The sequence below is a fragment of the Lepisosteus oculatus genome, chromosome 16 (assembly GCF_040954835.1).
Source record: "Lepisosteus oculatus isolate fLepOcu1 chromosome 16, fLepOcu1.hap2, whole genome shotgun sequence".
NCBI lineage: Eukaryota > Metazoa > Chordata > Actinopteri > Semionotiformes > Lepisosteidae > Lepisosteus > Lepisosteus oculatus.
The window spans coordinates 13936667-13953746 of record NC_090711.1 but is presented as its reverse complement, the minus strand read 5'-3'; the positions used below and the strand labels follow the sequence as shown (position 1 = coordinate 13953746).

Here is a 17080-nt window from a genome sequence, read left to right as displayed (position 1 = left end):
CAGGTACCGAGTACTTTTTATAATGCCTTGCTTTAACGTGGATCTGTGCACCTCTATGGTTATGTGATTGTCGATTTCTTAAGACAGTTTCTGGTTTAATCCAGTAACCAATCCTGTATTGATACTGTGAAAAATTGTGCTTGGAATGTACTGTATACATGAAGGACTGGTTCTGGAACATGCATGCAACATACAGTTGGGACCAACGATGTGGAAACCCCTGTCCGTCTCTCCTCTGCCATTGTTGTGTTGTATCTAATCTCTTTCTTTTAAGATCCCATTTCTTGTTCTTTATGGATGTGGCACAATTGCATTTCATCGCAGAAGCGGGGTTGTCTTCTCTTTTTCACCCCTGTCACGGACCATGACATGACATGCCGGTCTCCCAACAGTCAAGGAGTCTAACCAACGCTTCCGATTTTTGGGGAATTTTGGAAAGAGTCCGGTAACAGACACTCCGGGAGTTGCTTCCCGTGCCATTAGCCAGGACATCCGGGCTTTCTCTCCCTGTTTTTCTCTGTTCATCTTTCATCTCCTGTTCACCTCCACATTGCCACAGGTGAAAGAAATGACCTGTGTGCCCTGGCGCCCCCCCCCCCCCCCCCCGTCTGTCTCACTGTCTTGGTCTTTTGTCCAGAGGGAGCCCTGGGAGAGACGGACAGGCTCAGCCTCCGAGGACGACCAGGAGCGCGAGACCCTGTACCTGAAGGAGACCCATCTGGGCATAGAGCGTAAGTGCTCCAGCATCACCGTCAGCTCCACCTCCAGCCTGGAGGCCGAGGTGGACTTCACCGTCATCATGGACCTCCACACAGGGGTGGAGGAGTTCTCCAAGGGCATGTCCGAGTTGGGCGAGCGGGATCGCCTGCCCGAGGTGGGCCGCGACGACTTCGAAGAGACCTCCCGCTTCTACTCGGCCCGCCTGATGGCCTCCCAGGAGAGATCTCCTGCCGAGGACAGCCGCTCGGAAGATCTCCCTCTGCACGAGGTAGCAAAGAGCCTCCCCTGCCCCAGCCTGGAGCCATCTGCGCTGCATGAACCATCCCGTCTGTGTTAGCCGTCCAGCATGCTACCACCCCACGCTCCGGTGGACCATCTCAATACAACATCCGCATGGTTTTGAATAAACCCTCCTGAGAAGCATGGCACTTTACTTATTTTTTTTTGTATCTAGTTGATTTTCGTTCTTTTGTGAATCCATTTTGTGCCTCGTCTTATAGTTGCCCTTCATTTTTTGGCTTCTCTGTTCCATCCCTTAGCGTTGATTCTCGTGTTTTCCATTGCTGTGGAGTCAAACGCACTGGTTTTTCACCTGTGAAGCCTTGAGTCCTCCCAGCCTGCGGGGCGCGCCATTTGTACAGTATCTCTGAACACTTGAGTGAGGCTCCTGGTGAGCTCCTGAAAAAGCTACTCTGAGAACCCCACTCCCAAGGACTTGACACCTTAAACTGACATGACTTTTGCGGCTGATCTGCCTTTGTCCTGCACGTGAATCTAAACTCGGGGTTTATTTAGTTCTTGGTTGCTGGTTTATTTTTCTCACTTCTTCTCCCAAGGAAATCCGCAAAGGTCACAGTTGGAAAGTACCATGTGTTATAAATGCAAGCCAAAAGAATCAGTGATAAAGATTCCTGGCAGTGGTCTCTTCTGAGCAGTGTTTGTACAATGAATGCTTGTTCCAACAGTGAACGCCCTTATACTAAATTACTTTATACTTTTAAGATTGTGGGTTTTTTTAGGCCTTGCTAGGTGCACTGAGATAAAGCTACCTATTTGCAGGCCCAACCTAGTGAAAGGTGTGGGAGAAACTGTTTTGCCTGCTTCCATGTGCATGAGGTAGAACTGGCAAAAAGGGAAACAAAAGCTTAATACAAGTGAATGTTTTAAAAACTGTTAATCACCAAAAGTGCTAATGTGTTATTAAGATCTTTCCCTGTTGAGCACATTAGTATTGAGTCATACAAGCCCTGGGTCATCAGAAAAAAGGTCCTCGTCTCCTTATGACATTTGTCTGTTTTCTCCGTGCAGTTCCTCTGAAGCAGACAGGGCCAAGTACAGCTCTGTTGCTAATCTGTCCCTCTTCTTCCTCAGCCTCCTGTGGCCAAGAAAGATCCCAGTGCTGTGAGTGTTGCACAGTCACTCAAAAAAACAGACTCCAAAACTGACATGTCACCCAATGGAGCCCCTGTCACCTCAGAGACTAAGACCATAGTTGTGGAAACATCGGAGCAGGTTCAGTATAACATTTCATACCAATGTCTACAACATCCCTGTTATTGTAGAGAATGCTGTTTATAAAGTGGTTGGACAAAACTAACAATAAAATAAAATGATTACTGAAAGGGTGCAGGAAAAAGTTTCTCCTGTGATCCTTCTGGAGAGCTCCTGTGCTACATGCAGCTGAAAAGAAAAACATCTTTCTTTATTAACTTTCTCTAGACCTCAGAAGATGCTAATTCTAAGCATTAGTATATTATACTATTGAGCAACTTTGTGTCTGTACAAACATTCTGACATGAAATGGATTGTATTTTCTGTTTAATTAATGCAGTTTAGAAACCTGCTTTGTGAATTAGGTGGTCATTAAGAACTTCAATGTTATGATAAATATGGTTTTCTGTCGCAGAAGAGCTTCAATTATGTTGTTACCCTTGAGGAATTAAATTGACAGTAAAGTTATGATAGTCATAAAACAAAAGACAGACCAATTCATCTCCAGAAAGGACACATGAAGGCTTCTGCTCCCCACAATTGTCTGATTAGACTGTAAATTTGATCTTTTTTTACTCGAAATGAGGCCATTGAAGCACAGCAACTTGTGGAAAGGTTTCACTGTAGTTCTGCAGAACCATACAGTGACCCAGCAGCAGTGTTGCAGACCTGTCAGTTTCACAACAGCAGTGTTGATGTGGGGACAGTGACCCAGCAGCTGTGTTAAGAGCTATCAGTGACCCAGCAGCAGTGTTAAGAGCTATCAGTGACCCAGCAGCAGTGTTGCACAGCTGGATGTAGATGCGAGGGCAGTGACCCTGCTGTGTTGCACAGCTGTCAGTGACCCAGCAGCAGTGTTGCACAGCTGGATGTAGATGCGAGGGCAGTGACCCTGCTGTGTTGCACAGCTGTCAGTGACCCAGCAGCAGTGTTGCACAGCTGGATGTAGATGCGAGGGCAGTGACCCTGCTGTGTTGCACAGCTGTCAGTGACCCAGCTGCAGTGTTGCACAGCTGTATGCAGATGCGAGAGCAGTGACCCAACTTCTGTGTTGCACAGCTGTCAGTGACCCAGCAGCAGTGTTGCACAGCTGGATGTAGATGCGAGGGCAGTGACCCTGCTGTGTTGCACAGCTGTCAGTGACCCAGCAGCAGTGTTGCACAGCTGGATGTAGATGCGAGGGCAGTGACCCTGCTGTGTTGCACAGCTGTCAGTGACCCAGCAGCAGTGTTGCACAGCTGGATGTAGATGCGAGGGCAGTGACCCTGCTGTGTTGCACAGCTGTCAGTGACCCAGCAGCAGTGTTGCACAGCTGGATGTAGATGCGAGGGCAGTGACCCTGCTGTGTTGCACAGCTGTCAGTGACCCAGCAGCAGTGTTGCACAGCTGGATGTAGATGCGAGGGCAGTGACCCTGCTGTGTTGCACAGCTGTCAGTGACCCAGCTGCAGTGTTGCACAGCTGTATGCAGATGCGAGAGCAGTGACCCAACTTCTGTGTTGCACAGCTGTCAGTGACCCAGCAGCAGTGTTGCACAGCTGGATGTAGATGCGAGGGCAGTGACCCTGCTGTGTTGCACAGCTGTCAGTGACCCAGCAGCAGTGTTGCACAGCTGGATGTAGATGCGAGGGCAGTGACCCTGCTGTGTTGCACAGCTGTCAGTGACCCAGCAGCAGTGTTGCACAGCTGGATGTAGATGCGAGGGCAGTGACCCTGCTGTGTTGCACAGCTGTCAGTGACCCAGCAGCAGTGTTGCACAGCTGGATGTAGATGCGAGGGCAGTGACCCTGCTGTGTTGCACAGCTGTCAGTGACCCAGCAGCAGTGTTGCACAGCTGTATGCAGATGCGAGAGCAGTGACCCAACTTCTGTGTTGCACAGCTGTCAGTGACCCAGCAGCAGTGTTGCACAGCTGGATGTAGATGCGAGGGCAGTGACCCTGCTGTGTTGCACAGCTGTCAGTGACCCAGCAGCAGTGTTGCACAGCTGGATGTAGATGCGAGGGCAGTGACCCTGCTGTGTTGCACAGCTGTCAGTGACCCAGCAGCAGTGTTGCATGGCTGTGTGTTGATGCGAGGGCAGTGACCCTGCAGTAGTACTGCAAAGCTGTGTAGTGATGTGTGTCTTTTATATGATTAGCAGGTGGTGAACGAGAGCAGCAGTAAGGAGACAGGAGTTGTATCTGTCACTGTGGCTGCACAGCCTGCTGAAGCCTCCCCGGTATGTATCTTTATCTTAATAACTCCACGAGCATCTCCTGCTTGACAGCTCCACAGCTCCACACATCTTTCTTTTATCACTCTCATGCAACTGGATCCATAGCTACAGTACAGTTGTAATTTTGTAGCTGCAGTAGGAGGTTTTTTAACTTAACTTTTTTTCTGTTTGCAAGATTATATTGTGTTTCCCCATTCCCTGTTCTGTGTTGGTCAGCAAATGAGTCAGAATCTACAAGCTGTTAAAGAAATAAAAGTATATTATCATCAATAACTTGCTGCAAAACTTGCAATTTTAGTGCTTCTGCACAAATGTGTTTTTGTAGAAGTAATTAGACTCATGCAACTAGTCAAAAAATGACCACACCCAACATCCTGTATTGCACCATGTTGTATATTATTTCAAAAAGTGAAACAATCTTTTTTAGTTTCATTTTAAGCAGCTTTGATATAAAGGAAAATATTTAATATACTCACTGCCTAACAATGACTTAGTTGTTGATATCATCTTCAGCCTGATAGAGACTCACAGCCTTCTCTGTAGACAGAATACTGTTCAGCTGTATTCTCTACTCAGTACTACTCATTCTTTCATAAAGGTTTGTATAGATGTTTCACTATCTGTGAGGTATCTGTGAGATGTTTGTCATTTTCCACATCGTTTTATCTCTGCAGCTGGTTTATTAAATTCCAGTGTGCTAACAATAATAACATAACTAGGAATCCTGCCCTTAAGAGAGTCTTTGTATGTAAATCCTTTTATTGAATAACTCATATGTTACGGCTTTGTGAATGAAGCCTTTTTGATCCTCTCTGTGTGGCAGATGGCATGGAATTTATAACAGCTTACTGAGGTAAACGATGAGTAAAGTGTTGTAAGGGCAAATAAACTCACAGGTAGTGTGCAGTGGTGAGAACCTGCAAGGTAATAAACTCTCACCAGAGGTGGCATCACAGTCTGGGCATACAGTAAGTGCTCTCTGCTCGACTGGATACCCGCCCTCATCATCATGAACACTCATGTAATAAGCATACAGTGAAAAGTATCGAGACAGTGAAGTGAAATATGTCTTTGTTTGCTTTGTGCAGCACTGAAACTTTTATTTCAGCTTTTGTTTCTGGGTATTATTTCACATAACATGTTTAGCCATGTTAGAAGAATATCATATTTGATCCCCATAGTATTTACAACATTTTATATTGTTATGGAAACTGAAAGTGGCTATCGAGGTGAATCTAGATACAATGGGCAACACCTGGCTCAGTATCAGCTTTTGAAGTTCTCAGGAGCTTCAGTGCAAGAAAGGAACTAAACTACTTACTGTAGCTGTGCCAGGTGTGAGAAATTTCAACCTTTCTTGGAACTAATCATAATAATTATTGATAGATAGTTAAGGTACGTATGTAAATAAACACATGAGGTAATTGTACCAGAGATTTCCCTTTTAAAAAGTATTTCTCCCTTTGATCGTTACCATTATAATTCACTAACCATTCAAAACTGACGGCTGACCTGCGTGAAACTCTCTCAGCAATACCGTACTTGTCAATCCAGAGTACTGCAGCGCCCATAGCCTCCACTGTGAACCGTTTCTTGACACACATGAGTGTGCTGACTGGATACTGCAGTGTCCTCTGACAGATTGCAGTGCCAGGCAGCTGCTGGAGCATCGACAGGAGATCGCTAGGGCTGTCCCCCAGGCGAACCTGTATGCGATCTGGTTGCAAAGGAAAAGAGTTCCCAGCAGATTTGCCTCGGTCACAGAGTGAGGTACCTGAATCTGGCTGACCCTGTGGGTGAGCCCAGGACACAGGGAGACCCTCAGAGCCACGTATAAGAAGGGATTTCAGTTTCAGTCCTCAAAGTGCAGGCCAGAGCTCCCAAGCCTTTGGTTTTGGCGAGGGTGGAGCTCATAGTGTCTTGCTTATTGCCCTGTGGTGTTTGTGACAGATTGCTAATCCTGCTATGGATATACTGAGCTGGTTTTCCTGGCCCAGCCATTCATCTCTTAGCATACAATTTCATTACCTTGCCTGGACATCTTTCACACTGATTGTACCTCCCACTTTAAGGCAAGAGGTTCATCGCAATATGTGATGAGGTATTTTCTGTTTGTAGCCAGCTAGAAACTCTCTCAGGGGCTTTGCATGTTCCAGTTCTGTCTCCTGACCTTGTGCTCTCCAGCCTGCATAGCTCTCTGGACATAGTGAAGCCACTCACCAGGAACTGTGGCTGTAGGCCATTGGCTGTACTGGCTATATGGTCTAGCAATGGTTACGTCATAATTCATGTAGGTATAACTAGTATACCACCAGCACACAACAGTGTCCCTGCATCCTATTTGCTCTTCTTCAATGTGGGGAACCTATTTGCTTCCCCACATTGTCAAAAAAGGAAGACATTTCTCCGTTTCCTGTCTTTTATTTAAAATGGGTTTCTGCTACCTGCATGTAACCCCCTGCTCTTGTCTCCTCCAGAGTCACAGTCTGAGCAGTGGGAAGGAGGCACCTCCCAGTCCCCAGGCAACACCCCTGGACACCAGTTCCCCTGTGAGTACACCCCCCTTTTCCAGCAGCTGCCTTTGAAAAGTCTCTCTCCGAAATGAATGACCTCATGTTATTTTGAAAGGTCATATGAGTGGATGACTCTGCAGCTACAGTACAAACCTTCTCTCTTGGCTCCTAGACTGGAAATATCAATAGTCTTACTCACTAGGCCCTCCAGTATTAAATAGTCTCACTGTATTCTCCTGGGATGTTGTTATTGAGGTTCTTTACTGTTAATTTTGTATCTAACCACAGACTTTTTTTTTAAGCTCTCTTATCTGTGCTTTAAAGAGACAGAGCTTGTTTACTCTCTGGGGAAAGTACAAGACCTTGAGTTCCAGGTTTAATGATTCATTTAAAACATATAAATAAATTGCAGAGTCCTCTAAATGGTATCAGGCCCGGTTGTCCTGGTGGTAGCCGAAAAAGTTACGGAAAGCACCCATTGACGTTTGCAGTTATTAAATTCATCTCACTTGTCATGCTTGAGAACATAAAACTCCTCACCCCTTGGTGGTGGAGGTTAAGAAACAAAAAAAAAATGTTAAGAATGCTCCAGTGAACTTGTAACATGTTTCTAAGAACAGAGCTGTGGGCCACCTGTTAATGCAGACTGCTAGTGGGTGGCCAGGCCTGGGGAACTGACTGGCTCTTGTGGGTTGTTTACAGGTGAAGACCAGCACTTTGGGGAAGGAGGCAGGGATGTCCCCACACAGCGTCACCACAGAAAACGTTACCTCAGCAACTACCACACATGTTACCAAGGTAACGACCCCCCCAGGGTTCCGAAAGGGCGCTGGGCTGTGCTGGGATGTGAACAGTCATGCCATGCCTCTCAGGTGTTCTACAGGCTGTACAGTTCCTCTGGACACTTACAGCAAGGCTCCTAAACCTTTTTTAGTCAGGAACCAGACTGAGTTTGGCAGTCAGCTTCACAGCCTCAGTTTTAAATTGACTTCCTTTTGTTGTATGTATGTTTGTTGTATGTTGTATGTACTAAATACTAATTGATTTCCGTAAAATATAATCATAGCTTAGGAAAATGGTTTCTTTATTAAGTGGTAGTGCACAATAGGTTTGCAGAAGCACGGATAGTACAAAAAAACGTTGCGACTTTCCACAAGCTTTGAAGGTACAGTAGTTCAAACCCTGGCCTGTATTTTGAAAGGCTGCGTCTTGAGTCCTGCTCTGGTTGCTGTCGGCTTCAAAGCTTCAGTTCTGTGATGGGGGGGGCGCTCAGAAACCGGCTTCACACAAGTTGGTTGGAAAAAAAATGGTAGTAAAACCTTCAAGAGCTCCATTTCCTAGGATGGCTTTTTGTTCTTTCGCTTTGATCCAGAGCGCATTTAGTGATTCTGTTTGGTTTTGAAACAGTGTCTTGTCGTTTTTGGATCTCGACGAGCTGCTCGTGAAGGCCAGCAGCGCTCAAAATGTCATCAGCCAAATCTTCCACATCGATGTCGATGGGCTGTGCGCCCAGCTGTGTTTAATCCCATCCTTCTGGATGTAGCTGTCCTTCTGGGAGTATGTTTTAATGCTGCACGTTTAACCCAGGAATGCTCCATTACCTGGAGTTATACTTGATGTCTAAAAGTAGATGTACAGTAGTACGCATTTTCCTTATACTAATTCCTTTCTACAAAAGGGAAAGTAACACTGTTGTTTTATTCTATGAATGTAAGAGAGTACTTTCATGAAGATTGTATTTCAGTTTTTAAACAATTATTTTTGAACAAAGTCGCAAAATGTTTTTTAACATTTTTTTCAGATTTTGCATTAAAAATTATTTGTGAAATAATGCCGTGTCCACTTGTAATAATGCAATATTTGTTTTCTCCACGCTGCTGAAAGGCTTACACAAAAACCCGCTTGTGTAGGAGAAACTTTCAGCTTATTAGAGAGGATCGTGACGCCTCAGTTTTGGGTTGCGCCCCGTAAGTTACAGACAGCATATGACTTACAGAGTGGGCCTAATAGATTGATTATTAGACATTAAAATCTTAGTAAAAGTAAAAAAAGAGTTTAGTAAAACACATTGAAATCTCAGTAAAGCTTGGGTGTGGTAAAATAAATCATAAAACTGCCTGCTGCAGGCTAATGTGATGCTGTGCACATGACAAGTATTTAGACTGTGAGCAACAGGCACTGAAACTAAAGCAACAAAACAGTGCAAAATGCAGATCCTTTTTTTGTGACAGATTGGATGCACACTTTTAACCCAGTCTCCTCTCTTTCCCCAGAAAGGGGCTTCTCCTCCTACCCAATTGGAAAAACCCCTCTGTGGTTCTTGACTGTACTGCTGGGGAACTGTATTGACTTAATCCTCTGCTCTACGCGATGAAAAGCAGATCCATCAGACTGGATTGCTTCTAGCAGTCTTGTAGACTGAAGTGTGCTGTTGTGTTGCAGACTGTGAAGGGTGGATACTCGGAGACCAGGATCGAGAAGAGAATCATCATCACTGGGGATGACGATGTCGACCAAGACCAGGTGCGTTGTCCTCAGATCATACTGGCACTTCTATTGTCTATGTTTCTCTTTGATCCTATTTTTCCAGGTACATCAATAGTTTACAGTACATCGGCAAAAGAACACTCAAAATAAAGCCAAAACTCATTATTACTAGATACTAGTAAACGAACCAGTCTTGAGTCTAGATTGAAGTCAAGACCTACAGAACTAGACAGACCCTTTCACACACCTCTTCAGCCTAGAACATGTAGTTCTGTTGTGTTCTATATGTTCCCATGTGGTGGGAATTGCTGTGTTATATGTTATTAATCCTGATCATCGACTCTGAGCTCTCAGAGGAAGAACCTTTGTAGTTTAATCAGTTTAGTTATCTGTATGGAGATTGTTGGGACAGGGAAATTGTTGCTAGTTTGAACTCTATTATCATTTTTTGTGACAAACCAATTGTTTAATCGTGTAGAGCAACAGAAAAACTTCACAATGAATATGGAGCCACGATGATTGATTTGACCAGCAGATTGTCAAATAATCTTCTCCTCTCTTCTTTCTCAGGCCCTGGCCCTGGCTATACAAGAAGCCAAGCAACAGCACCCTGACATGCTGGTTACCAAGGCAGTGGTTGTCAGGGAAACACAATCCACTGCTCAAGAGAAACACAGCAAGTCAGAGGTACCCCAGACAGTGATTGTCAACCTGTGTCTGTAGTTTGTAATTCAATTCTGACAGTTTTGATGACTGATCCTTCTAGACCTCTTCTGCCTTCCTGGACCCTGTTATGACATGAGCTTTTGCAAAACATCAGTGTAATGGTTGCCTGTAAAAAAAGTGTTGAGAGTGTGTCACCCACTAAGAAGCTCCTTAGGGGGATGTTAATGATAATTTCCTGCAGCAGTAAAAGAGCACTGAGCTGTCTGAAAAGAAAATCACACCCTTTGCTATGCATAAATGAGAAATCCAAAGCTTTTGGAGCCAAATAACCCAAGCAAATCAGTATTTTGTAGAACAATTGCAGAAGAAACACTGGGCTTCACCTGTCAAGTAAAAAATCAACAAAAGGCCTGTGAAAAGATCCCTTATCATAATTTACAAGCCATTTTGACAAGGGCATAACTGATATGACTACAGCAAAATATCTCTTCTCAGCAAGATACTCCTCCCAGAATTGGACCCAGGGCCCCAGTGCTGTAAGGCAGCAATGCTGACCACTGCGCCACTTTGACACCTTCTGGTCGAACATTCATCTTTAAAAAAAGAAACGTTCACTTTAACAAAATGCATCAACGATAATATGGGACTTGTTGGAAAGGGGTGAATACGCCTGTAAGACATTTTAAGCCCTGGCAGACAGGATTTACATTTTGTATTACATTTACATTTATCTTCCTAAAAAATGCAGTTTTATAAAAAAAAAAACAGGAGTAGGTTACCATCTGTTTAGTTGCTCATGGCGTCTGGCAATGATTTGCATGAATACGCAAAGAGCGGTGAATTTTCTAATGACATTAGCAGTTGGGCTGCTCATGGGAAGTGAGTTTTTAAGGCGGTCTGTGAGTTTTTAAGGCGGTCTGTGAGTTTTTAAGGCGGTCTGTGTTCTCCCACAGTCCTGATCTCTGAACCGCCTGCTCCGGAGCCCGGGCCCCTGCTGGGAATGGGGACGGGAGGGGACCCTCGCCTGCTACTGCCCGCCAATGCCTACGAGCCCCCTGGCTGCTTCCCAGTACCAACCTCACTCGCTGGCAACGGATGAGAGAGAGAGAGAGAAAAACACACCGCACCACACCCCATCTGCTGCACGGGAGGACGACCAGAACTGCAGACGAGCTCGCGAAAGAAACTGCAATGAGAGGCCCCGCCGCACGGGGTGCCCCCACTGCTCTTCCCCCCCCTGGACTCACTCCCGCCAGCGCCGCCTGTGAGTGCAACAGCCACCCCTCTGCTGGAGCATGTTCTTCCTTTCACCTGGGGATCTTTGCTGCTTCTAGATACAACCCCCCTGACCCCACCCCAAACCCCGCCTGGACTGACCCACAAAACTAGACTTAGAAAGGTAGTCACATGCAAACTACACACACCTACAACTAACGCGTTTTAGAAAGTCTTCTGTTCTGCTTTTCAAGTGACGTCGTGTTTTTTTGTTGCACTTTGCCTAGCTTGGTTTGCCATGGGTAGGCCAAAACACTTGCTGTATTTGTCAGGCCTGAGGCCTGTGGGAAGGGAGCAGGAGCACAGAGATCGGACACAGAGTTGCTCGTGGCAACAGGTTTGAGTCCCGTTCACAGGGACTGGAGCTAGCCCTCCTTCGTCCTCCACTCCACTAAATCATAAGGGTTTTTGTGAACAGAAGGAACAACAGTTTGGACCATAAGAGCCCCTGTTTGTTACTGTATATTCACTCTTGCAGGATGGGGGTTATGTGTTTGTAATGTGATATTATCGTCATATTTGAGCACTTAGGTAAGCCCAGAATCCTTCATTTCAGTTCTGTTCTGTAGACATGTAAGGAAATGATTTATTCTTCCTCATTGCCCTGTTGACTCAACTCTGCAGGTTCCCATCCTGTGTTTGTTTAATGTCCCCTATCACTATATATCCACAACAGTCAAATCCACACACACTGTGGCCTGTGCTGCTGTCTCTCAGTCCTCCTCATGCATGGGCTTCAGAGTTCGCTGTAGTCAGGGGACAGGAAGAGGAGATAAGAGATATTTCAGTGACTTCTCCCTTCCCTTAGAGTTTTTTCAGACTTCCTCATTGATTTCTGTCGTGCTCTGTGCCAAAGTGTTCAGCCAAATCTGACACAAACACCATGAATGGTATCATTCTACCCCCAGTTTGTTTAAAACAAGTAGTATTTAGAACACAGCCCAGCCCCAAACCGCTGTAAACGAGCAAGTCGAGCACTGTTAGATAATTCAGTTTTCTTAACAACTTACACTGGAAAAGATAACTCGTGGGGAAAAAACTATCCAGTCCAAAAACAGCTTGGATGGCTTCAGTGCTGGTTTGTAAATTAATTTAAGCCAAACGACTTTTTAAAAAATCCAGACGCTGGCTTAGAATACAGGACTGTTTCCCACTGGGGAAACACATTAGCATCGTGAATAGAGGCAGAACTAGTTCAGCATCCTTGAGACCCGTGCAAAGACATGCAATTCCGTGGAACATGTGCGGCTGTGCTTCCACGCTGCCCGAGAGGGGCGGGAAGGAGGAGCAGAGAAGCAGCAGAGACGGGAGAAGCAGGAATCGAGGAGCTCCTCCGCTGTGGCAAGGCCCGATGGGAAGGTGCGTGTGTGCAGATGGACCTCGACCAGCCGGGCAGGGGCTCCATCGCCACCGTAGGCTCAGGGGCCTGTGCTCCCATACCAACAAGACACAAGGGCAGAAAATCTTTTTCTTGTACGTCGGTTGTCATTTTGGTACTTTTGGGTTTTGCCTCCTTTTTTTTTTTAAAGTTCCAATTAAAGAAAACGGGCTTGGTTCCAAAAACCAATTTTAGTTTCCTACCCCTTCCCCATGCCTGCCTTCAAATGTCGCCTCCATCCCCATCGCTATGGTTGAAAAGCTAATGAATCCTGATGTAGGCTCATTACGGATTGGACATAGACAGTAAATTGGTTTTAATATATGAATTCTATTAAGTAATATTGAAATGTGAGGAGATCTTTTTCTTTTGTTGTTTTTTTTAATTTATAATGTATGAATTTGCCTGTGTATTTATGAGAATGGTGAATGTGGGGCAAGGGTTTTATCCTCCTGGAACCGAGTGCATGATCTCTTGCTGGGTGAGTACAAACACCCCAGAGGGAAGAAATGCAGCAACGAGAGGTTGATCCCAGGCAACTTTCTGTCTGCGGAACACAGTAGAGGCAATGTGATCTGTAACCGGTTTTCTCTTCCCAGCGGAACTGAGCCAACACGTTGAAGCTGAGCCGTGTCAGTCAAAGAACCCAAGAGTCCCTGCTGTTCAGGATAGTGCAGTCCAGCCTTTGAGAGCCATACCCCCACATCTGAATCTACCCAAGCAGTAGCCAAGCCCTGACAGCCAGCGAACACACAACGTTCAACACCTATTAATGCAATCCATCGATATATGTTATGTACAGCAGGTATTTCACAGAATATAAACAGTAGATCAAAGTGGCCTCTTAGCGACACTGATACAGAAAAGCTTACTTGAAGTATCCGGGTTTCTGCTACAATCACACTTACAGTGCCAAGGTCTTACAAAAATATGATTTTAGTGTGCTGTGGTTTCACAATGAATGCTCTTGGAGGAAATAAAGATACAGCTTTGCTGAACCTGTATTTGTAGCCTTCACAGCTTTACCTGGCAACATGGCTCGTTGTGGCCCAGTAGTGCATCTCTGCAGCCCCCTGGATGCGGTTGCCATGGTTTCACATCACCTCGACACCCAGTTTATCGCCTCCCTTCTTGCACTCGATTGGGGATGGGACAAAACCCTCACTGGACCACTAATGTACTTTTTCAGGAAAAAAAAAATCCAATCCTGATCTGTCTTACCTGCTGGTGACTTTTGTTTCTTAAATATATATATATAAATATATTTTTTAAGTTCTTTTTTTGTCAGGTAATGCTGGAGTTGATGGTTGTCTGTAATGTTCATGGCACTCCGTTCCAAAGTGCAGCTTAAGTCACTGTCAGCAATGGTGCGGTCCGGCTCAGAGTGCTGGTTAGGACAAGCCTGACTGTACCAAAGCTCTGGGGTTCAGGCTCTCGGAAATGACTCCAGAACTACTTGAGAGTATCCCCTGCTTGTGATGCTGTAGAACTCCAGCATCTATCTGGAGTGGGATGGGGAGGCAGGGAGCTTAATGAATCTCAATGTTTCAGATGTTTCAGATGTTGTCCAGAAAGAACATGACACAGCAATACCTGTTTACTTGTATCATTTAAATTAATTTAAACTTAGCATGGGCTGTTAATGTCAATGTTTAAAACAGATTTCTTGTTAACCAGGCCAAGAGGTTTGGTATCAACTTGCAGTAGGATAGTGCTGTATCTGCTGCTGGAGTCAGACATGGATCATGCCGATACACGTCTCATTACAAGTGGGCAGTTTTAAAGAATACGTGCAGTCTGCCCCACTGGTGCAGCTGAACTCTGAAAACAGCTTGAGGAGTTTGTGCAGCACAGGTACCTGGGGCAGTATTTTACCACTGTGCATAGCCTGTCTTTATGTGGGAACTCGGCTGTGTGAAAAAATGACTTTAGTTATATACACGCAGCAGCACTCAGGAGACTCAGGCAAGTGCAAAGAGGAATCTGCAGGGGTCATGCAGACGGAGAGTCCCGTATCATTGCTGACAGCGGCCAGGCTCTGTGTGGACAGTTTTGCATTACTGCAAAGGAGCTCTGTGCACTGCAGAAAACAAAGCACTAGTGGCGTGAGCATCCCAGTCTACACCCTTGTAGCTCTGTGCACGGCTAGTAGGAGCACCTATTTACTCTGCTCCCCCAACTCTCACCCACTAAATACGTTTCTCCCCCCACCCACTCCTGTCACCCCCCCTTTGCTCTACATTGCCCCCTAGTGCTTGGTGGTGTGTGTTTGCTGTATTTGCATTCGGTCCAAGTGAATTAAATAAATACATAAATAAATGTCTCAGTGCAATTCAGTCCTGTGTTCCTGGTTTTCATTGGTTTATACATTAAATTTCCAGCCACTGTGCTTTTCTAATAAATAAAGGAGGGACAGTGTTTACAGTATGAACAATAGCTTGACCTAAAATTGTGGAAGATTCCTTCGTGGTTTACTTTGCCAAACTTAAAATTGTCATCTTTGAAGATGTGTTCTAGCAGTGGAACGCCCCTGTAATGGCTTTGATTAGTAAGAGGCAAGATGTGCGATTTTGTATGCCAAGGAATCCTGACCCTATTGCTTCTCTCTCATGACGATAGTAACCTACAGAAATAATAAGTGCTTGTGGTTGCCACTTTGTGAAAAATAAGACAAAAACCAAGTGTTCGTATTAGTTCACAGGGGCTCCCTGGTGTGGGAAGTTCAGAGTGTCACAAGCTTGATGTGGAATATGCTGAGATTCTGCTTGTAGCACAGGAAGAACAATCCCACAGGGAATAGGCTGGAAGAAGGTTAAATTTAAATCTTTCCTCATTTACAAACTGTTACCTGTCTTTTAACAATATGGTTGAGCTGAGCAACATGAGGCCATCTGTGGATGCTGTTGAACAAAGTCATTGTTTGGCTTCACAGCGATACTCTCTACAGGCCCAGACCTACAGGCTTGGATTTGAAAGAACTGGGCTGATTAGAATGCACTGCGGTGATTTTAAAATGTGTGGCGGATAGGTGAATTTCGAGCGTAGTGCTTTGCGGGCGCCATACATAATCAGTGTTACTCCCTAGACAGCACATAACTCCCCCCACGCCAATGACCTGTCCTGCATCATGTGAGAGTTCCGCATCACATGTCACCAGTCACTACTGTGGCTCTGCCAAACTTACTCTTACTCTGCCATGATTCTGACCCGGCCCAGTGCCGCTGGCTAGACAGAGAATAATTCCACCATGCCTAAGGATCAGGTCCTCGGACACATCAGTCTTACTCCGTCTGGATTTCAGGGGATTATCTTGTTTAGCACTCTGAACCTAGAATATTTACGTGAGTATCCTCTTCTGGAAAGAGCTGAAAACATGCCATCTCCCTACTGCTTGTAAACAGCAGACATGACTGTATATCTTTAATTTGGTTCATTTTTAAGATTGTTCAAGTATGTATACACAACATTCACGTGGCAATGTGTCAGGTGTAGTAAAGGGGGGTCCAGGCAAACATTAGTTCACGCTTGCTGCTCGGGGCAAAATTAGAGTCAGAAAATTAGAACATCAGAATTACATGATATTCTACCCTTCTCGAATTTTCTGGTTGTTGGTCTGCTTTGGGATTTGGATTTTTTTTAGATTTCAGATTAGTCGGCTATTAGTTAACCTAAAGGCAGATAGTTTCGATATGGCACTCCAAAATACTTGGCTTCAAAGCATAATGCATAATCATAAAAAAAGCATGTAAACATACCTATAACAGAATTTTCTAAAAATGTAAATGCGTACAAAGTGCTGTTTCTTTTGGGTCGAAGCCTATGAAATAAGACTGAACAGCTTAGGAAATCCCTCAAGTATGGCCTTTTCTTAATTAATGACGTGATTAAAACACAGTTTAGCCGTATGCTTGCTTCTGTCTTCGGTCCTGACCCTCTGTCCTGCCCTGTCACCCCACCTGTCCACACAGAGAGCACCTCGACACCGTCATGACAGGTGGGTTCCCTCTGATCAGCCATTGAAAACAAAATCAGTATTTTTACACAACCTTGACTTTGTTTGTAAACTCTTAATGTGTGAGGTGCTGACTCATTCAACTGCCTGGACTCCTTCTGAAAACTCTTTCTGGGAACCATTTTCCCAAGACTGTTTTCCTTGAAGCAAAGATAAAAACTGTAAAAGATTCTGTGAAGTGAAAAATTAGCTTGGCTAATTTGAGACAGGTTTTATTAACTCTGGGGATACAGTACCATATCACCTATTTGCTCTCAAGAAATATTCACAGATAGGCTGGCACATTTCTGCAGTTGTTAGCATTGCTGCCTTGGACATCAGGT

At 45.0% G+C, this 17080-nt stretch overlaps 1 protein-coding gene across 20 annotated transcripts in view; it reads left to right on the top strand.

Annotated features, from left to right (window-relative positions):
* LOC102685625 (band 4.1-like protein 1) overlaps positions 1-15081 on the top strand; it is a 102357-nt gene extending 87276 nt beyond the window's left edge. For 11 of the 20 annotated variants that reach the window (XM_069179589.1, XM_069179588.1, XM_069179593.1 and 8 more), the window contains 8 exons: positions 638-988; positions 2092-2232; positions 4349-4429; positions 6904-6975; positions 7642-7737; positions 9382-9462; positions 9997-10113; positions 11046-15081. In XM_069179589.1, coding sequence (XP_069035690.1) covers positions 638-988; positions 2092-2232; positions 4349-4429; positions 6904-6975; positions 7642-7737; positions 9382-9462; positions 9997-10113; positions 11046-11051 — 945 coding nt within the window. In that variant the 3' untranslated portion in view covers positions 11052-15081. Of the gene's footprint in view, positions 1-637; positions 989-2091; positions 2233-4348; positions 4430-6903; positions 6976-7641; positions 7738-9381; positions 9463-9996; positions 10114-11045 lie in introns of those variants that run through there. The other 9 variants (XM_015364603.2, XM_015364610.2, XM_015364612.2 and 6 more) reach the window with 5 other exon arrangements.
* The last annotated feature ends 1999 nt before the right edge of the window (positions 15082-17080 follow it).